At 37.5% G+C, this 22878-nt stretch overlaps 1 protein-coding gene across 1 annotated transcript in view; it reads left to right on the plus strand.

Annotated features, from left to right (window-relative positions):
- The first annotated feature begins 680 nt into the window (after positions 1–680).
- LOC139939760 (tyrosine 3-monooxygenase-like) overlaps positions 681–22878 on the plus strand; it is a 29778-nt gene continuing 7580 nt past the window's right edge. Inside the window, exons 1-8 of the mRNA XM_071935865.1 lie at positions 681–925; positions 3012–3263; positions 5444–5615; positions 5991–6079; positions 6920–6987; positions 7827–7877; positions 21722–21820; positions 22219–22265. Coding sequence (XP_071791966.1) covers positions 866–925; positions 3012–3263; positions 5444–5615; positions 5991–6079; positions 6920–6987; positions 7827–7877; positions 21722–21820; positions 22219–22265 — 838 coding nt within the window. The 5' untranslated portion in view covers positions 681–865. The remainder of the gene's footprint in view (positions 926–3011; positions 3264–5443; positions 5616–5990; positions 6080–6919; positions 6988–7826; positions 7878–21721; positions 21821–22218; positions 22266–22878) is intronic.

Here is a 22878-nt window from a genome sequence, read left to right on the forward strand (position 1 = left end):
TCAAATACTCATGTTCGCAAGAGTTCAACATTCGCCACTCTGTGAGAGGGGCAATACGAAGCGCTTCCTAAATTTCAGCGTATGTTGTGAAGGTTGTAATTCGCCATCGAATTTCGTAAGCATTGGTAAGCCATTGGTACGTTTGGTAAAGCGTGAGTGTTACATATTGGTAACAGGAGAGGTCGAGGGACGACCGAGACAATATTATTCACTTTCCAATCGCAACTTTTGGGCGAATTTCAAATATTTGTTTTCATATTCCCAAGAGTATTCGCCACAGTCAGTTAGTACATGCATGGAGAAAGAAAATAGAGTCTTCCTCAATGGTCCATGTACATGTACATGTAAGTAAGGCCGTGTCTGAATTAGCGACTTCGGCTACAGCTACGGCTAGAGCAACGTGTCTACCAGTGTTGAAGAATAGCAGACGCGCGATCTAGCCGTAGCTGTAGCCGAAGTCGCCAATTCAGACACGGCCTAAGAGACGGCACTGTCCAATATTACTGCGCATGTGCAGGGCTGTGAGATGAACTGACCAATCACAGTCCTTCTCTACTTCCAAGGACGGTCATTGAAATTCATTCACAGGAATGTATCGCTGGCATACACTCTGGCTGTATGTACAATATCCCGTACTCACAGACAAAATAACTACAGTTAGCAGGTTGGTTCCTGTTGGTAGCGTCACGATAACAGCATCAAATCAGAGAAGACCGCTATCGGCTTGCTCGAGCTTGGAACTTTACATTGAAAAGGTACATGACTTTATTTGCGTCTACATTGTGCAACAATAAATTGTGCAACAAGATTTTAAAGTATCTCTGAACTAACGAAGTTGATAAGAATTGACTTCAAACTCAACAACATGATGTCACGACCCGTCAGCAAGCCACGACCAGTCCGGAGGGCACACACATTTGAAGGGGTGAGGAAGAGTTTATTATTTTGACCGTAGTTATAATTATTGATCAAATCTCATTATATTTGATACTTCTGGTGGAAGGTTACCAATATTCCTGGAAAAGATATGGTTTATATTAAAATCCAAAATGGTGTCAAGCTGTCATAACGAGTGAAGAAGAGTTGATATTATCCTAATTGTTTAAAGGCAGTGGACACTATTGGTAGTTACTCAAAATATTTATTAGCAAACATCCTTTCTTGGTGACAAGTAATTGGGAGAGGTTGATGGTACAAAACATGTGTGAGAAACGGCTCCCTCTGAAGTGCCATAATTTTAGAGAAATAAGAAATTTTCAACGAATTTGACTTCGAGACCTTAGGTTTAGAACTTGAGGTCTCGAAATCAACCATAAAACGCACACAACTTCGTGTGTCAAAGGTGTCTTTTCTTTCATAATTATCTCGCAAAGTTCGATTTCCGATTGAGCTCAAATTTTCACAGGTTTGTTATTTTATGCATATGTTGAGATACACCAACTGTGAAGGCTAGTCTTTGACAATTACCACTAGTGTCCACTGCCTTTAATAAATAGAAAACAGATCTAAGGAAAATTCACAAATTGTTTGTTGGCTACAGGCATCGATTTCAACTTTTCACGTTGAAGGTTGGTAGCCCCATGTGCTTGCATCATTATGATGTTTTTAGTCGTGATTGCAATTCGATAATACATCAGATAATCCGACCGGATTATTATTGGATAAGACAATTTTTAAACAAGTTTGCAGGCTGATAGAATTACTTGTAACCTGCCACTGTTTGGTTGTACTGTGATTGGCTTGTTTACTTATGCCATTGCTAAGCTAAAGTTTTTATTATCTAAGCATACAAATGTTTAATGTCAAAGGTGTGGCTAGGCGTCGAAAATTACAATGGGATTAGTGTTGCAGTAAAACTGACGTAGGTTAGGCTTACTACATGATGGAGCGGTCACCACGGCTCAAATCGCCATGAAAAATCAATATTTAAGCTAGGAATCGTGTTACAAATCAAACATGCAACATCATTATGACTTTTTCTGATTTTGCGATATGCATTTGACACAATGAACTCTTACATATATCGACACATTGATAAGAGAAAACAAAACACTCCAAAAACCAACATATTTTTGCTAAGTTGAACAGGTCACCACTTAAATAAAATTAAATTGTTATGATAATCCTTTGTTATCAGTCTTTTTCGTCCTTTGTTATCAGTCTTTTTCGTCTTTTGTTATCAGTCTTTTTGTCTTGTCGACACCTTAACTTCACCTTATTTCTTATGCACTTTGCCTGTGACGTCACTTCTGCACCATCATAGTGTAGCTATAGATAGCTGAATAAGGATTCCACCATTGAAGATTGAGGATTGAAGATAATTCTTTTGCGAAATTATTTAAGCATAGGTATACGTTTGGTGTCACTATTACAATTAATGTCAATACAAACCTTTGGTTGAAAGAAACCTTTGGTTGATAGTACAAACATTTCGAGAACCAATTTTTATTTTAGTAATGTGGGTATGTTAAATTATATTTTTGTTATGCTACAATTTGAATCAGAGAAGCATCACCTAACGAGTGTTTTACCACATTTGCCAATGTTACAAATGCATTACCAATGCCTTGCCAACGTTACGAATGTCATACGATCGGCTTACAAATACTTTTGTGTTGTTTTCAAAGTGTCATCAACAATGTATTGCCATTTTTAAGACAAATGTTGCGAATATAAATGGCATTCGCCCCTATTTTTTTCTTTTCAAAGTCAAACGAGCAAAGAGCCATAGGTAGATACCAATCGCGGCCGCGTCATGAAATAATTCGCAACATTCGTTAAAAAAAAACGCGAGATGTCTGTTAATATTTGAGTGAGAAATTACCCCTGGTCTTAAAAATCACGTTACTTCAGAGGAAGCCGTTTCTGACAATGTTTTATACCATACAGCTCTCCATTTGTCGTTACCAAGTAAGTTTTTATGCTAACAATTATTTTGAGAAATTACAAAATAATAGTGTCCACTCTTTAATGAATTATTTCACATAGGTGTTTTAATTTCACGCCAACAGAGCACTCTGTACCCGTCCCGAAAGACGAGTCTGATCGAAGATGCTCGTCGGGATTCCTCCAGCTCTTCGGTCGACATCTGGGGACCCTTCGGCCTCCCGAGTCCGACCGAACACGACGATGTATTCTCGGAGGGCACCGAGGAGGTAACCAACTTGGTGAACGGAGACATCCCGAAGAGACTGTGTGTGTCGTTCTCGTCCCGCGGTGACGCCGGTTTCGCCTCGCTCGCTAAAGCTGTGAAAGTATTCGAGGTTAGTATGAATTAGTGAGTTTTATGGGGTGAATGGTTTTGTATTTGTTTTCCAACTGTGGACCTTTCCCGAACCGTGGACTATTTTGTCCTCTTTTGCTATAGGTCCCGGTCTGAATGTGTAAGCCTACACCAACACCTCACGTAAAACACCACAAATAAACACAACACCAACACCAGAAATAAAGCCACACCAACACCACACCAGTGCAACAACTAGTAAACACCTCACCAACACCTCACCAACACCACAAACAAATGCTCCCCAACACCACACATGAACGCCACACCAGAACCACAAATAAACGCAAATCCAACACCACACCACGCAATAACTAAACACCACACCAACACCACAAATAAACACCACACAGCACCAGAAAGAAACACCACACCAACACCACACAAAAATCACATCGACACCACACACCAACAAACGTTACCCCAAGACAACAAATAAACGCCAAAAGGACCGAGTTGACCAGTGCAGGACTAATGGAGTGCGAGTCAAATTAAACTTGCTAAGTTTTCACGCTGTAGTTAAAACTATGATGCAACATCTCAAATCCCATAATTGCAAGTTTGAACAACCCAACCTTTAAAGGAACACGTTACCTTGGATCGGTCGAGTTGGTCTTTAAAAAGCGTTTGTAACCGTTTGTTATAAAAGTAGAATACAATGATCCACACAAGTATCACTCAAAATTGCGTGGTTTTCCTTTTTCCTCGTCGATTAACACGGTCGGCCATTTATGGCCCATAAATGGCCGTCCGTGTTAGCTTGCAAAGTAAAAGGAAAACCATGCAATTTCGAAGCAAATGTGTGTGGATCATTGTCTTCTACTTTTACAACATCTTTCTAACCATATGCATTTTATAACAAACGGTTACAAACGCTTTTCAATGACCAACTCGACCGATCAAAGGCAACGTGTTCCTTCAAATAAGGCGTTTCATTGACCATTCATATTCATAGCTAAATACAAAGGTCCATATGGTTTAATACAATGAAGCTTATTAACGTAAAAGATGATGTTAAGAAAGGTTTGTTCGTTCCTTTTACCGATCATTAAATGAAAAATTTTGTCTGATTTTAATAGATTGACACGTAACACAAAAACCTTTCATTTTCAATGTTTGATAGACAGCGACAAAGTACGTTGAGTCGCTATTTCGTCAATCAATCTTAACCAGGTTTCAAAACGTCAAATGTTTAATTAAAAATCGCCGAACAATTTCCTGCCTCACCCTGCCCTTTGTTTAACTACGGATATTATGTTATATATTCCCCATCCCGTCCTGCAGTCCATAATGTTCGCTGTGTCGACAGACTACGCATGGTGCGGGGGGGGGGGGGGATAAGAACAAGCAATCTATTTTGATGTATATTTTATCATTGTGACATGTGCATGTACAAATACAGGTTACACATTGACAAGGTTTTCACAATAACTGCAGATTGGCCTACAAACAAGATTCTACAAATTGGTGCCTTAACGCCACTGGACACCTTCGGTAAATTTAGACTCAGTAAATCCCACTTGTTGTATTCCAACATGCATTTATAAATAACAAACCTGTGGAAATTTTGACTCAATTGATCATCGAAGTTGCAAGAGAATAATGAGCGAAAAAAAAACACACTTATTGTATCGACACCACACACCAAAAAACGTTACCCCAAGACAACAAAGAAACGCCAAAAGGACCGAGTTGACCAGTGCAGGCCTAATGGAGTGCGAGTCAAATTAAACTCATTGTATGCTTTCAGACGCCTAAAAATCGTCCCAACATGTGTATTCAAACATGTGCATAATACCAAATCTGTACAAATTTGGACTCAACTAGTCACCATAGTTGCAAGGGATAGATATTTTGTTGCAGAAATATGTGTGATTTCAGATGCATTATTACAGAAAAGGCTTCAAGGCTGAAGTATTTTAAAATTTGATTGAAAAAATACCGTTTTCTCAAAAACTACTTCAACAGCTCTCAAATGCTGCAGTCCATAATGTAAAAAAAAACAAGTAAGTCTTTATGCTAACAATTATTTTGAATAATTACCAACAAGTGTCCAGTACCTTTAAGTCGGAGCAAATTAATTTTTTGTAACTTAAAACTCCGACGAGATGATTACTATAGTTGTCGATCAAATTAGTCAATGTCGACTTTCCATCGCAGATGACGAAGACAAAGCTGATTCACGTGGAATCAAGAGCTTCCGCTGCAAACGACGGTTTTGAATTCCTTGTTCAAGTCGACGCAAAGAGTTGCATCGTCAGGAGTCTTCTAGCCTCCTTGAAGAAAACAGTGGACTCCGTTGTCTTACACACAGAAGAGGTTCCCAAAAGAGGTACATGCCATTCTTACCCTCACATGCCCAAACCCCTTGTAATCCATGGCCATCTATAGTTGATTTGTGTTGTGGATTTTTCACATGACGCCAAGTTGACTTATTACGAATAATAAAAAGGTGCAAACAACTCACGTTGTCTTAATACAGAAGAGGTCCCTACAAGAGGTAGTGCCTCGCCCGAATACCTCTCAGACCCTTATAAAAACCCAAAACATCCAATGCCAATCTAGTGATTTGTGCTGTGAAATTTCCTCATGACATCTAGTAGACTCTGCTTGGTAAACCAAAAGTCCCAACAATTAAATATCATAAATCAGATTAGTTTTAGAAAGTATTTTATATACACTAACTTTTTTCCCTATATTTTTTCAGCAATCTGGTTTCCACGTCACATCTCGGATCTGGATAAATGCACACATCTCACCATGTCGTACGAACCGGACCTTGATAACGACCACCCGGTAAGGTACCAGACTAAGTGGATTTGCCCAAATTGGCGTGTATTATATAAGGCCGTATCCGAATTTGCGGCTACAGACGGCTACGACTGTTGCTAAGTGTCTTGCTAAGAACTTCCTATACTTGTAGGCAGTGGACACTATAAGTAATTACTCAAAATAATTATTAGCATAAAACCTCACTTGGATAAAACAAGTAATGGGGAGAGGTTGATAATATTACAAACTCTGTGAGAAACGGCTCCTTCTGAAGTGACGTAGTTTTCGAACACGAAGTCATTTTCCATGAATTTGATTTCGAGACCTCAGATTTAGAATTTGAAGTCTCGAAATCAAGCATCTGAAAGCACACGTATGATCATGGTGCAACAAGGGTGTTTTTTCTTTCATTAAAATCTCGCAACATCGACGACCAATTGAGCTTAAATTTTCACACGTTTGTTATTTTTATGCATATGTTGAAATACACCAAGTGAGAAGACTGCTCTTTGACAATTACCAATAGTGCCATTGTCTTTAACGCATAATGACGCGGCAATCTAGCCGTATATCCGGCCGTATCTGTAGCCGCCAATTCGGACATGGCCTGAAACGAGCGGCTACGGCTACGGCTACAGGCTGGATCGCAGCGTCATCAAGAGTTAAATCGAACATAGCAACATCCATAGCAACAGCCGTAGCCATAGCTGTAGCCACTAATTCGTACTCACTGCCTTATACATAAACTTTGAAAACTAAAGATGTTGGATTAAATAAGTATACCATTTTTTGAGACGTGTTTTATTCTATTTACTGGAATGATGATCAGATTTTGATTCAGAAATTCCTTTTCGTGGTTTGCAGGGATTCACAGACAAGGAGTATCGCACACGACGAACCGAAATTGCCAGCATTGCTTTCCAATATAAGTAGTAAGTAGACAATAACCTTATTGTTCTTACAGTTATATCGAATAAACAAGATATTATATGATACGATTATCATGGGATGCAAGCTGCCAAGTATATGCCTACAGACATTTATCAAGCTGCCTCCATCTTGGTCATGTTCCTCGTTTCGAATAACAATAATTAATGTCAGTAACAATTTTGCGAATAGGAGCCAGATTATTTTTCTTCCAGCCTCAGTTTGGTAACATTGATATCAATAGGAGAAATTCAAGATGGCCGCACCATGATAAAGGTTTATTTGTCTTTTATATGCCTTGGCAAGCAGTCAAGATATGGCCTACTGGATTTGTGTAACAGTGTGAGCAAACTTGCCCCAGTTGGTTCGGGTACAGGCCGATACGCTCTTAGTGGTTTTGTTCCCCTTCAGGCAAAGCAACATTATTAGTTTTGTTATGAATGAAAACGGCTTTAGTTGCAACAAACTTTCAACAAAGTTCCATGGTATTTTGCCTTTTGTTGATCGTAGTATAGATTAGAGAGCAGCAATTCTGCAACCAACCCAAACATCATTTCAAAAGGTAAAAAAATACCCCCAAAACTGTAGCCAATTTAATAAAAAAAGGATGTAGGCCTACTAAAAAACCTCAGATCAATTTCATGGAATACCTACGTTGCCTTGTAAAACACACATTGATATACATTTTTCTTATGGGATGTGAGCACATTACGTGTTATGTGAAACAGAGTCATGAAATTGGGCCCTTGTTGTGAGGCTCTACCCAAATGCATTAAATTGATATTATTCTACCATGTTCCTTACTTTAAATTTTAGCTTTTTTAATCTTATTTTCTTTATTTAGCGGGAAACACATAGAGAAAGTGAGTTACAATGAGAGTGAAATACAGACCTGGTAAGTACTATTTCAAAAAGACCATAATTTTTAAATTTGTCAGCTTAGGCCTATAAGGTGATATTGTGCAGCTTGAATGGATTTCATCGAATTGCTTTTGCATACTTTGGAGCTTCTGGTTAATGGGGTGTATTGGTTACTTCTAGTGGCATCTAAAGTTATTGCTGGCAAATTGGAACATTCAGTTTCAAAGAAAAGTATGAGTTTGTGAATTTTCGTTTATTTTTCAAGCGTACTTTGTACTTTAAATTTGAAAAGATGTGATCCAGATGGCCGATCGATCTCAAACTTTTACAGGTTTGTAAGTTGATGTATTATGGTGGATTACTAAGGTGATTTGCATTGCCAACAACTATTTTGTTCGCAAAACCAATGCTGTAATGTTTCCCAGTTTAATGCCATTTTTTATTATTGCGAGATGATAATGAGAGGACGATTTGTCAATACATTCATGAGAGCAATTGTATTTTGGTTGATGGTCGCGACCTTTTTAGCAACGACGTACAATTCAAAGAGGTCGCAAGGGGTGCATGAGCGGTATTACGAAACTTGTGAATATTTAGTTTGTGCATAGACTCATGGTTCATTGAATAAGTGGGTGGTTGATGCGACAAAAACAGTTTACAACTTCAAGGGCCGATGGTTGCACTTTTTGTATTGTCGCTATTAAAGGAACACGTTGCCTTGGATCGGACGAGTTGGTCAAAACAAAAGCGTTTGTAACCGTTTTGTATATAATGCATATGGTTGGAAAGATGTTTTAAAAGTAGAATACAATGATCCACACAAGTTTGCCTCGAAATTGCGTGGTTTTCCTTCTACTTTGCGAACTAACACGGTCGGCCATTTATGGGAGTCAACATTTTGACCCCCAGAAATGGCCGACGTGTTAGTCGACGAGGTAAAAGGAAAATCACGCAATTTCGAGGCATGTTTGTGTGGATCATTGTATTCTACTTTTACAACATCTTTCTACCCATATGCATTTTATAAAAAACGGTTACAAACGCTTTTCAAAGACCAACTCGACCGATCCAAGGCAACGTGTTCCTTTAAACTCGGTTCCATTGTGTGCTGTATTTTACCTTCCATAAATAGATTTTCTTGTGAATATGTTGTTATGTATGTGACCATAGAGATGTAGTTAAGTAACTGTTTAATAAGGCACGGGGGAACTGGATTTGAAGATCTCTTGAATGAATGGTTTATTGTCGGAATCTGTAAATTGGGTGAACAGAGATGTTGATGATAGTCACCTTCAGAATTACGTTTAGCAAAATAGTCCAACAATAATAGTTAAACAATAATAGTTTAAAGAAACATACCATTGGTAATTGTGAAAAAAAAAGTCTTCACATGGTGTATCTCCACATATTGTGCATAAAATAACAAACCTGTAAAAATTTGGGCTCAATCGGTCATCGAAGTTGCGAGATAATAATGAAAGAAAAAATACCCTCGTCGCACACAACCCCAAAATATGTATGCAAATCAGTCTTTAAAGACATTAAAATCAGTCTCAGCATGTGCATAAAATAACAAACCTGTGAAAATTTGAGCTCAATCGGTCGTCGAAGTTGCGAGATATTAATGAAAGAAAAAACACCATTTTTGCACCCTGGTCACACGAAGTTATGTGCTTTCAGATGCTTGATTTCGAGACCTCAAATTCTAAATCTGAGGTCTCGAAATCAAATTCGTGCAAAATTACTTCTTTCTCGAAAACTACGTCACTTCAGAGGTAGCTGTTTCTCACAATGTTTTATGATATTAACCTCTCCCCATTACTTGTAATCAAGAAAGGTTTTATGAAAATAATTATTTTGAGTTAATACCAATAGTGTCCACTGCCTTTAACAATAATTACAAATAATATATTAAATGGAAAAAGAACTAAATCCCGTCCGCCATCTTGGTGAACCACATATCTCATGTTAACCAAGGAACATTGATTAAAATCACACTAAATAGCACAACTATATGTTGACATAAAGAAACAATCAAGTCGCATGCATTCTATGAATAACTAGGTAAGACTTGAAAGTTTAAGAAATGATGCATAAAGACATAATCAAATAAATAAGAATCATACCTGTAAATTGGGTGACGTAGATGTTGATGATAGTTCGGCCAATTTCAGAATTACGCCAAGGGCGGGAAATACAAATGAGAACGTAGGGGGCGCTACGCAAAAAAGGAATTAACCAAAACTAAATGGGGTTTATCTGTATGTAAACCTGGCCGTGATGTACACTCTAAAAACTAAAGAGTTGAATCCAACACTTGGAATAGCTCGGAGAGTGACAACGCTTTGAAAGTGTTGGATCCAGCGTTTTGTTTGTTAAATCTAGCATTTTAAATTGTTGATCCACCGCTAAAACGGTTAATTCAACAATTTAAGTGTTAAAGATGCTATGTCAGATCAAATTCATGTCAGATCAAATTCGTGGAAAATTACTTCGTTCTCGAAAACTACGGCACTTCAGAGGGAGCCGTTTCTCACAATGTTTTATACCATCAACGTCTCCCCATTACTCGTCGCCACGAAAGGTTTTATGCTAATAATTATTTTGAGCAATTACCAAGTCCACTGCCTTTAATAATTAAATCTGTGGACATGTTTTGTGTAAAAAAAGTATCTAAATCCTCTAAGCATAACGGTGGGAGAAAATAGAGTATGTTCTGCAGAGAAAGTCTTATAGGGTTTGAAATCATGGCCCAATTTCATAGAGCTGCTAAGCACACAAATTTGCTCAGCATGAAATTTCTTACTTGTTAAAAAACTGGCTTATCAATCATTTTTCCATTTGTTGCATATTGCTTGTTACTGTTTTTCGTTGTTGTTTGCTCATCCTTAAAATCACGTGGAAACTTTGTTAGTAATCCTGTTTTTATCGAAGGAAGAAATTTCATGCTAAGCAAATCTATGAAATTGGGCCCTGGTCGCCGAAAGAAATTGGACAATAGAGTATCACAGTTCGCCCTCTCTCTTGAAAATGTGGATATGTTTCTGAGAAGGCCGGGCCCCCAAAGACAGCCATTAATTGGTCCGAGTTGTCTGGATCTATGTTCCGTGCTGGAAGCAGTCGGTTTTGTAGACATTGTACACATGGACTTTGGAAAATACAACATTGCAAACAACATTTTACTTGCATGTTTAAATTGATCGCCGTAATGTCATTATAACTTAAGTTCTTAAATAGCACATAAGCCTACAATAACCATATCAACGCGCTGTATACAGTACCCTAGTCACTGGGCAAATAACATTCCTCTAAAGATGCTATGTCAGATTTTTGGCCGATTTGACCCCAAAATTTTGATTTAGAACTCAATAGGTATTTTGATGGGGGTCGAGAAAGTTACAAGCTTTCATTTGAGCCGCTGCTCGAAAAAGTCCGCCAATTATTAGTAGCAGTGAAATAAAGTGCTCAAAATTAGTTTTTGTCCGGATCCCGACAACATATCATGTGACCACTTTAATTAATTTCTCCAAAAAAATCTTTGGAATATTGTTGGATCAGCTTTTTAAACATTACACTGGCACTTAAATTGTTGACTGTATTTTTTAAAATGATGGATTTAACATATAAAATGCTGGATACTATCAAAGTGTTGTCACTCACCGAACCCATGCAAGTGTTGGATTCAACTCTTTAGTTTTTAGAGTGTAGATTTGTTCCACTGCATATTGTACTTTTCTGCGCCTTTGACACCCTGCATTATTAATTTTTTTTCAAATTATTGTGGCGTTAACAAACTGTTATCCCTTTGAACTGAATGCATGATTTATTATCTCAGTTTTTCTCAGGAAGCTAGTAGGGTCAAAACCAATAACAATATTTTGCACGTACACCATGTAGTTTATGTTGGAAGCAGTTTGCTAACAGCCATTTCTGTTACCCTTTGAAATAATATTAAATTGAAGATGATGCCTGAAATTGGTTTATGCAATCAGAGTTGAACTCTAGACTGAAGTGTTAGACTCCACACTACATTGAAGTGGTTCAATAGTAGTGCAATTCCAATACTTATGCTGATGTTCTCATGATGTCAGCATCAACAGGAAATTCCACAAACTTTGTCCTCTCTTGCTTTCAAAAACACCAACAGAGCGCCACGGAACATAAAAACGACATTCGTCCCATAGTCTACATGATTTACAAACGACGTGCTGTACACAGACTTCGTATGTACAGTTTTCATGAAGATACAGTGATCTTGTCTATTGAATGTTAACTCACCCATGTGTAATTAATTACGTTGTGAACCAAACTTGTACAGATCTGTATGAGTTAACACAATCTACTTCCCTGACATGTAAAATATCAAAGATTATAAGCTAAGCATTCTTTAATTGGTTACATATATAACTTTGAGCGCACTTTTCTCGAGAAAGGTTTGGCTGCAGGGGACTTTATGGTACTTTGTGTTAACTCAGAATCCCGTCTTTCCGAGATGTCACATCTTTGTTCCGAGTTGCTATATCGTGCACTCCGTGTTTTCGTGATAGAGTATCTTTGAAATACATGTTTCCGCAATTGTTAATCGTTGAATTTTATGTTCGTATAACTTTTCCCCTTGTTCCAAGATAAACTATCTTGTTAACGCAGTATAGTAGATGGTCATATATACGCTTCCGTACTTTTTGGATGTCGTCATCCCGAGATAAATTATCTGGAGATAATTTTGTTGTGATCTCAACATGTCGGATGGCACCTCCAGAGCTCTGCAGACAGTTGTAAATCTAAAACAAGAATTATAAACCTATCAAACTAACAAGGAATATCCAATGTGTATATTTCTGCCACGACTGATGAGCAATATTTCGCATTAGGGGAACAGAAACACCCTTCCTATCCTTGATACGAATCATTTTCCTGATCAGCTGAAACCCGCTTTTGTTTGTAACATCACTGCCATGTTTTAGCTTGAAGGAAAAATCGACAAAGTTTCACCCACCCATGTATAAGCCGGCGCCTGCCGAGCTTGTATCTCTATATCAGTGATGGGTGGATAGAATGTCTGGTGCCCGTCTCGGCTAACCACACCACAGACCCACAAGCCAAAATCTCTCATTACATTTGGGCATGTATTACCAGTTCAGGAAAAGACGCCCATGTAAAACAAAAAGGGCAAACCGATAAAACTAATTAAAATCAGGAACCTATATTGTTGAACTTGATTAGAAATTCACCCTTCTTGATTATCCCCTCCTGCACGTCTTCTTTGTCATGTTGGTATTAATAGTTTTTCACTGCCTCTCGAAAGATAAAACCTCACTAAATGCTTCTATATAACTTGACCGTCTTCCACTATAGCTACGTATGTGCCTGCAAAACATACCACTTGTAGGTCTACCAGGTTGGTTCATTTAAATGGTTTATGTAAATAAAATATCGACATAATGTGGATTGTTTGAAAGTATATCATTCTGCTTCTGGCATTAATCGCAAACATAATCTATTCACAAAATTACATAAAATCTTTGACCAAACTGCTCACGTGATTTTTTTTAAATCGCCTTTTAAAACATTGATATTATTGTTTCCCTTTACTGTCTGACATTTCAATTCATTCTGTGTTTTTGAATAAGGGAATAAAACGGTAACGACGAGTTCTTAAACTGCCGTTTAAAACCGGCCGGGTCGTGGCCGTGTGATAAAGGCCCCCAGCCGAAGGCGATGACCTTTATCGCACGGCCACGACCCTTCAAGGTTTAAACGGCAGTTTAAGAACAAGTCACTATTCATTTATTCCCAGTATAAATGCCTTTTTGGGGTAAAACGCGTAACAAAGTAAGAAACTCTGTAAAACTTATCCGTTGACCGACGTCCTTGAGCTCTGTATGTGTGTTGCATTTTTATGACTGAGACGGTTTTCGGATATTCGTGCGCGTAATATGCATCAACCGTTTAAACACCCCCACGTGATGCGCTCTCCACCAATAGGAATAGCGAAACTGAGTAGAGAGGTATTTATTCATGATTGTTAAACTATTATAAAGCACTATGATATCATGAGAAGAATGTACGCGGTAAGTTATTTAGGTTTGAAGTTAAAGTTGAATAATTTTAGAATCGGTCAACTCTTATTTGAAAAAATTATTCATGAGAAGGAGGATCAATGCTTTACGTTTGTTTCGCCCCTAAATGTAGCCCGAGCCTTCTTTGACACTCGACCTAAATGTAGCTCCAAACTTGTATCTAAATGTAGCCCCATTTAATTATAGCCACAAACTTGTACCTAAATGTAGCACGACGCAAATGTAGCCCCAAACTTGTACCTAAATGTAGCACCACCTAAATGTAGCCCCAAACTTGTACCTAAATGTAGCCCTACCTAAATGTAGCCCTAAACTTGTTCTAAAATCGTGATAGCCCGACCCCCAAACTTGTTCCTAAATGTAGCCCGACCGCTACTTTTTTCAGGACTCCTTTTTGAATCGATTTAAAACAAATAAATTTCCCATGGGAAAGCACTACGACAGTTGCAATTTTGATGTGAAGAAAAACAATTGTGCCCGACCAATTTGTAGCCCAAAACTTGTACCTAAAATGGAGCCCGCTCTTTTAAGGGTATAACAATACTGACAATGTTTTAAAATGCCTACCCTGGTATTCCATTAAATTATTTTGAAGGTAAACAATTTTTCTGTGGAAAAGGGTTGCAAAAGGTTGCATTATTCGTTGAATTGTTTCTTAGCCACAAACTTGAGCATGATGTTAGGTAGTGTAGTTTGTATAATTATTGAGTAATTACCAGTAGTATCTAGTGCATGTAAAAGCAAATACTCTCGTAACAATTAATAAGCAATCATACAGATTACTGTAAAGTTCAACAAGGCGAACATACTGTCGCTAAATGATGTTTAACACCAGAAAGTAGAAGCCCTACCCTACCCTGCACTCCCCAGGTACACAAATTCATCTCGTTAAACCGCTTTCAAAGTGGTCATGGTTTGTGGTTTTATTGGGGGGGGGGGTGCAATTAATTTTTCTGTACATTAACATTGCCACTGTCGCAGTGCTTTTCAGTAGGATTATGTTCTTCTACATCGATTCAAAAAAGGGATCCTTAAAATTGTTTAAAGAATGGCAATTCTGTACTATTAATTTTGGTTTTTACCCGTACACCGATGTGTGTTAGCACTGTATATCTCAGTACTTTCCCGAGTCATGTGAGAAAATATCACAGGCATGTTACTCGGGTGGGAAGTACTGAGTATACAGTGCTAACACACATCGGTGTATGGGTAACACCAAAATTAATTCTTTAAAAATTAATTCTCAAAAAAAAAATTCTTTATCGCCGATGCAAATTTAACATTAACTAATTCTATATTACAGAAAAATACAACTGCATCCGGTATACAAAGCAAAAAACGTGATCAGCCTGTTAGGACACTAGCATATGAAGAAGACTACGAATAAAAACTTATTAATTTTAAACATTTAAACATTTCAATAGGGAGTGAACTTTGAATAGAAGAATGAATATTGTTCCAAATTTAAGCACCAGCAATTTTACAAAGATTGTTTAAAACGCCCGACATTCTGTTTAAGGACAACAGAAGGAAACATGAAGTTTAACTCAAAACTTGTACTGTCTCACTACATTAAGTATCAGAGGGTCCTAGCTATGGCAGTAATGAACACCGATTTTTCTTGTTTCCACATTATTTGGGGAAACCTGAAAAATTCAAGATTGGTTACCACAAATTTAAAAAATGTCAACGTTTTAACTGGAAACCCAAATCACATTCGATAAATCGTTTTTAAATGAAACATCCATAGACGAAATGTTCATGCATTTCTGTCTAAATGTATTCTGACGCAATCTCAATGCCCCATCCACGTGTAGAGGATATTTCTATTTTGAAAATAACAAGGAAGGTTTTTTTACTTATGAATTGGGTAAATCTAGAGGCCAGCGAATCAATGAGAGAGGCCCCCTGGCCCGGCACCCTCTTCTAAATTTACACCAACTACGGGACAGTTGGGAAGCGGATCATTATGGCTTGCAGGCAACAAGTGTATCAAATGGGGGTTTATCGATCGCCATGTCGGGTAGGTTGCACGATGGTATAGCTTGAGATTTACACTAAGCCGTGTTAAAGGGATGATACATCGAGGGCTAGTTTGTTCCTCTTCGCAAAGGTCAGAAATGTGTATTTCTTAAATAAAAAAAGGACAACAGTATCTCCTGCAGGAATTTAGAGAAGTAAAGTGATTTTGGATCTCGAAGAAGTTTTATTCCATATCTCTAATTATTTTGGTTAAAGGAGTTGGGTACTTTTTCTAACACAAAACACAATGTCCACAGATTTACATTAAACTTACACCGTTTGAAGATAATGATAATACAAAGCTTCCCTTAAAATATTAGTTGCTGAGGTGCTGTAGTTTTTGAGATATAAGTAAAACAATGTCATGAAAAACCGTTTTTAAAAGCTAAAATATTTTCGTCTCATGATCAGTGAGACGAAAATTATTTTCATTACATTGTTTTACTCATTTCTCCAAAACTACAGCTCCTCAGCAACTAATATTTTCAGGGAAGCTTTCTACTATCATTATCTTCAAGCTGTGAAAGTTTAATGTAAATCTGTAGACATTGTGTTTTTCGTTCTACAAAAAGTACATAGACCCTTTAACGCAATTTGTAAAGATCATTATTGTTGATGCGTTTGATATAGGCAAGCCTACATGTGCTTCATTCAAACCAATTTTCTTTTAATTACAATTTTTGTCCCATGGCCAATGTCGTTTCTTTCATCAAATGGAATCAGGGGTTCTTTCATCAAATGGAATCAGGGGTTGATTTCACAAAGAGTTAAGACTAGTCTTATCTCGACTTTAGGACTAGCCATACGTTTTTAATAATATCCTATAGGACTAGTCCTAAGTTAGGACTAGTCCTAACTCTTTGTGAAATCGACCCCAGGTCAATTTGTTGCGATCTTAATTTAAACTTCCTGCTTGAATATCTTCATTTAATTTAATATTATCAATCATCTACATACATTAGAAGGGGCTGGTACTTAAACATTGATAATTAGGTCTGTGTGTGTGTTATAATCAATGGACCATCAGTTACAGCGATTTCATTTGAGAAGTAAGAACAGATCTGGAAGCGAGTTTGGTAGATAGCTCAAATTGTACTCATCCCATGGCTGCTCGGTTCAATGCATCTATCTGTTGGACAATACCCACTGTGTGTTGATATCTTGATATAAATGAACCAATAGAGTATGGGCGGTTCCGAAAGGAACTGGTGGACTCAGCAGTTCGGACATAAATTGTATTTTTAAGGACAATAGAAAGAAACCAAATCCCCATTGAAAAGCTCTACGAGTACGACAGTAGCATTTTCGAAGTGCAGAAAAAAAAAATTCACCCAGACGGTCAGGAGTTTGCCATAATGAACCAATCTGCTTCAACAAACGGTCGGATTGTATCTTACCTCTATACATAATTGCATTTTATTGATTTGTTCAAGTGAACCATAATCGGCCCCCGTTTGGTTAAAGACATTGGACACTATTGGTAATTGTCAAAGACCATTCTTCTAACTTGGGGTACCTCAACAAATGCATAAAATAACAAACCTGTGAAAATTTGAGTTCAATTGGTCATCGAAGTTGCGAGATAATAGTGAAAGAAAAAAAACACCCTTGTCACACGAAGTTGTGTGCGATCAGATGCTTGATTTCGAGACCTCAGACTCTAAATCTGAGGTCTCGAAATCAAATTCGTGGAAAATTACTCTTTTCTCGAAAACTATGTCACTTCAGAGGGAGCTGTTTTTCACAATGTCTAACAGTATCAACCTCTCCCCATTACTCGTTACGCAAGTAAGGTTTTATGTTACCAATAGTGTCTACCAATAGTGTCTACTGCCTTTAAACCGATCTGCAGATGTATTTAAAATCTTAGCAGATCGGTTTAACGAAATACGATTGATAAATTAATATATTTCAGTCACTTTAATCATTTTGGTTTTTACCCATATCCACCGATGTGTGTTGGCACTTTCCTCGGTACTTTCCCCTGTTCTGTGAACAAATCACAGGCATATCACGTCTGTGGGTCACGAACCCACGACCTTTGCCATTCTAGAGCAGTTTCATACCAACTAGACCACCGAGATTGCCCGGTGGCTAGAGGCAGTTTGAATCCTATTTTTTTAGCCGCGGGTAATGCAAAGGATTTAATAAAGGTATCGGGGATAGAGAAATATTCGTTTGGTTTTTGCCCAACCTACTATTTCAGTGGGTTTGATACATAGCCTTGTAAGTGACGTTGTTGTGGTTAAACCGATCATATGAAAGTACATCATAGATTGCCATCTCTGTAATTAAATGGCTTAGGAGGAAGAATCATTATGACCAAACGATAGAATACTTGGGCCCATTCATAAGACGCATTAACAAGGTACAATCTTCACTCTTCCTTCAGTGGTTTTGTTTCGTAGACGGCCGTATGGCTGATTCATTGTATGGCATTGAAAAACCTATGGCGTAACAATATAACTATAAGCAACAACAATGCACTTTTAATTTTAGCCAAGAACGTCTATATACGGAGCCCCTAAAGGGATCATTCAAAAGAGATTGTTTTTAAATTATCTCGTGCGCACGACATTTTATCTCGTGCGCACGACATATTATCTCGTGCGCACAACTTATTATCTCGTGCGCACGAGATAATATGTCGTGCGCACGAGATAAATTTTCTTTTTGGAATGTCCCTTTAGGAGCTTCAGTACCATCTTATTTGTAGGCATATAATTCTCATTTTGTTTCACTGCCGACGGCACTTTTCTGAACCTAAAGTGGTTTCAGACCAATGGAAACAGGTCTACTTTTGCAGTCTTGACTACTAGACACAGCAGATACAACTAATAACGAGTCAAATCTTCGAGAAGTTGAACTTAAATCCCACGTTAATTACCCCAAGAACCCATTTTTACACTAAATTCCCTTGTGGTTTACATTGATATAAATTCAGAATGCTAACAATAGTTGTTTTCAATTACAGACTACCGCTAACTCTTCTCAATTTTGAGTAGAATTTTGAGGATACGGGGAACAATGGTATACGAGAACCGAAATGTCCGAATATTATGTGTATATTTTACGTAATATTGTCAGTGAGCACATTGTTAATATTTAAACTGTATTGTTTAAATATTTGATTGATTACTGATGACACAATGGTCTTTTGCTCTTCATGTTTCGTTTTTAAAATCCTGACATTGGTAATGGTCATCCATGATTTATACACTGAATCGAGATGGGGATTCACTCAATACAAGTTTTTTTAAAAGGTTTTGATACCTTTTGTATAGATCAAATTTTCGGTCACGACATGAATCCCTACTCACTTTGATGAAGATAATTTACCTGTACAAGTTTGAGCCTTATTAGTCGTCAATTTTGTTTAAGGAAAACAATGTTAAAATCACAGAGAAACGTTGTCAGGAGAGTCCCGTAAATCCGCCGTGCATGCAAACATTTTTTTTTAAAACTGATTTCTCAAAAACTACAGCACCCTAGTATTTAGTATATAATATTTTAAAAGCAGTGAACACTATTGGTAACTACTCAAAATAATTATTAGCATAAAACCTTACTTGGTGACGAGTAATGGGAAGAGATTGATAGTATAAAACATTGTGAGAAACGGCTCACTCATAGGGTGACAGAAAGAAATAATTTTCCACGAATTTGATTTCGAGACCTCAGATTTAGAATTTTGAGGTCTCGAAATCAACCATCTAAACGCACACAACTTCGTGTGACAAGGGTGTTTTTGTTTCTTTCAATCTTATCTCTCAACTCCGACGACCGATTGAGCTCAAATTTAACACAGGTTTGTTATTTTATGCATAAGTTGAGATCCACCAAGTGAGAAGACTGGTCTTTGACAATTACCAATAGTGTCCAATGTCTTTAAGGGAAGCTTTCTACCACCTTTATCTAGAAACCATATATTTAAATGTAAATCTGTTGACGTTTGTGTTATATGTCGTACAAAAAGTACCCAAACATTTACGGCAGATCGCATAAAATGTTACAGATTGGTCCAGAATCCGGTCGGTGAAAATCACTCCGTGAAAATACACTAGTTGAATACTAACCAGACACCCACAAAGCAAACAATAAAACCGCAATTACATTGTATCCATCGGAACAAAAGAATGCCGGCTGCCGTAATAACCATATAAACAATAATACGCTACTGTAATGACTGACGGTCGCAACTTGGTTGTGTAAACGTCGAGGTGACGTAATGTTAATCAAGACTTAATTTGTTAATTAAAGATCAACAATGAGCAACGCGTCAATAGCCAGGACGTGGCAGTGTGTATTAGAAAATTAAGTATCGATCTAATGAAGAATGACCTTTGTTTTGTTTTGTGATTTCTCAACGAAACAAGCAATAAATTATTATTAGGAAATTGTGACGATATGTGTGGGTGGGTGAGTGTGAATTAGACAAGAAACAACGTCTGACTGTAATGATGTCATTACAATAACCCAAAGAGAAAAGTTGGCAGCCACATTATTAATACGTAGACGCTCAATTAAGATTTGTTGTTATCTAAGCCACTAATAATGTTATTTTCTCACGACTTCTTCACTAAATATTATTGTTATTATACTGATGTTACCCTCCCCAGGGTTAAAGGCAGTGGACACTATTGGTAATTGTCAAAGTCTAGCCTTTACAGTTGGTGTATCTCAACATATGCATAAAATAACAAACCTGTGGAAATTTGAGCTCAATCGGTCATCAAACTTGCGAGATAATAATATTAAAAAAAAAAAAAAAAAAAAAAAAAAAACCTTGCTACACGAAGTTGTTTGCGTTTAGAGACCTCAAGTTCTAAATCTGAGGTCTCGAAATCAAGTTCGTGGAAAAATACTTCTTTCTCGAAAACTATGGCACTTCAGAGGGAGCTGTTTCTCACAATGTTTTATACCATCAACCTCTCCACATTACTTGTCACCAAGAAAGGTTTTATGCTAATAACTATCTTGAGTAGTTACCAATATAGTGTCCACTGCCTTTAAGGTTTGTTCCTGTTTCGGAATAAAATAAAATAAAACGCATTACAATACAATTATCTGAGCCACTGGTGTATGTTATTATCTAAGACACTGATGTTTGTTATTTACAAAGTCATCATTTTTATATTACACGCTTAAAGGAAAGTTGAGATGTAACACACGTTCTCGTTTCGTTGCCGTGTGTTAAATATTTGTTTGGGGTTTGTTAATGAAGAGTGGTAGATTATTCAGAGTGTGATGTCAATAATTATTATGAATATCAAGAACCCACATAATACTAACACCCAGAAAATTCTTATCCTATAAAATGTTATACAAGCTGATGATTCCTGAATGAAGATGTTCATCATGCTTTGTGATAAATGGTGATTTTTGTTTTGTGACATTATTACCTCCCCAAAAAACATCTTATTAATAGGCCAGGATATGCCTTCAGTATCTTTGATCATGCACGACCTACGCTGATCGGAAATTGCCCAGCGTCGAACCCGTATCTTCGTTAGTAGACAAACACGGGTATGTTTGAACTGCGGCACAGACAGTCTGCAATTTCACGTACCAGCCCGGTTTTTCCTTACTCGGGGGGAACTCGGATCAATGTTTAAAAAAAAAATCACAAAGATACAATTTTTTGTTTAGAATTCTTGCGTTGGCCCGCTCACACAGTCAATAATGTGCAATCTTCCTGCAGTTAATGAGTTGGTTGTAATAGTTAGTGCTTTGATTCATCAGTGACGTCATAACTTTGTGCACCTTTTTGCCACAGGGGTTACGTGTACCGCCAACTTCAACAGCTGTTTACTACGCATGCCTGTAAGGAGCACGTGACAGCATTTAGCGAATTAGAGAATGTTGGTCTGTACAGGTGAGGAATACCCTTCAACCAGGGACACGTGCTTTCGCTGTTCTCTTAAACAAACACGACAAAGATCATAACCAAATCATGATTTTTTGCAAATTAAATCAAGGAAGAATGATGTTATGTTTCTTTATAATACTATTGTTGACCATTCTTGTCAATTTGTGACTGCTCTGAAAACAGCACAAATTCGTCATATCGCACACATCTACCAACAAGGAACTCAAGGCGCTGAGTATAAACAAACTTTCAGAAAGATATGTTATTGAAGTGGTGAATTCTGAGACCCAATATCACCTTATAATGGTTTACAAGGTGCGAATCCACATTGGACATTATTTCCTAAGACATCATGGTTTAAACCTGTATATCACCTGTATACCTATTGTATCTTTTCTTCTCAGTCCAGATTTTATTCCACAACTTGAAGATGTCTCTAACTTCCTTAAAGGTACGTTTCTGTTTAACCTGTAAGAACTATTATTTAGATCTTGAACCACACCCTTCTGCTCATCGCTACATTTTCCTGCAAGTTGAGCAACCATTCAACAGCAATAGGCTGTGTGTGGGTGGCACAACTCAGCAGTGAACTTTGTTTTGCTATGTTAAAGGCAGTGGACACTATTGGTAATTACTCAAAATAATTATTAGCATAAAACCTTACTTGGTAACGAGTAATGGGGCGAGGTTGATGGTGAGAAACTGCTCCCTCTTAAGTGCATAGTTTTCGAGAAAGAAGTATACTTTCCACGAATTTGATTTCGAGACTTCAGATTTAAAACTTGAAGTCTCGAAATCAACCATCTTAACGCACACAACTTCATGTGACAAGGATGTTTTTTCTTTCGCAAGTTCGGTGACCGATTGAGGTCAAATTTTCACAGGTTTGTTATTTTAAGCATAATGTTGAGATACACTAACTATGAAGGCTAGTCTTTGACCATTACCAATAGTGTTCACTGCCTTTAATGAATGCACCACACCCGCGTGCTGGTGTTGCAAGAGATTGTGTCCCCCATTATGGTAAATTGTGTACAAACTACTTCCGATAGCGCCCTCTGTTG

This window comes from Asterias amurensis, chromosome 7 (assembly GCF_032118995.1).
Source record: "Asterias amurensis chromosome 7, ASM3211899v1".
NCBI classification, from domain to species: Eukaryota; Metazoa; Echinodermata; class Asteroidea; order Forcipulatida; family Asteriidae; genus Asterias; species Asterias amurensis.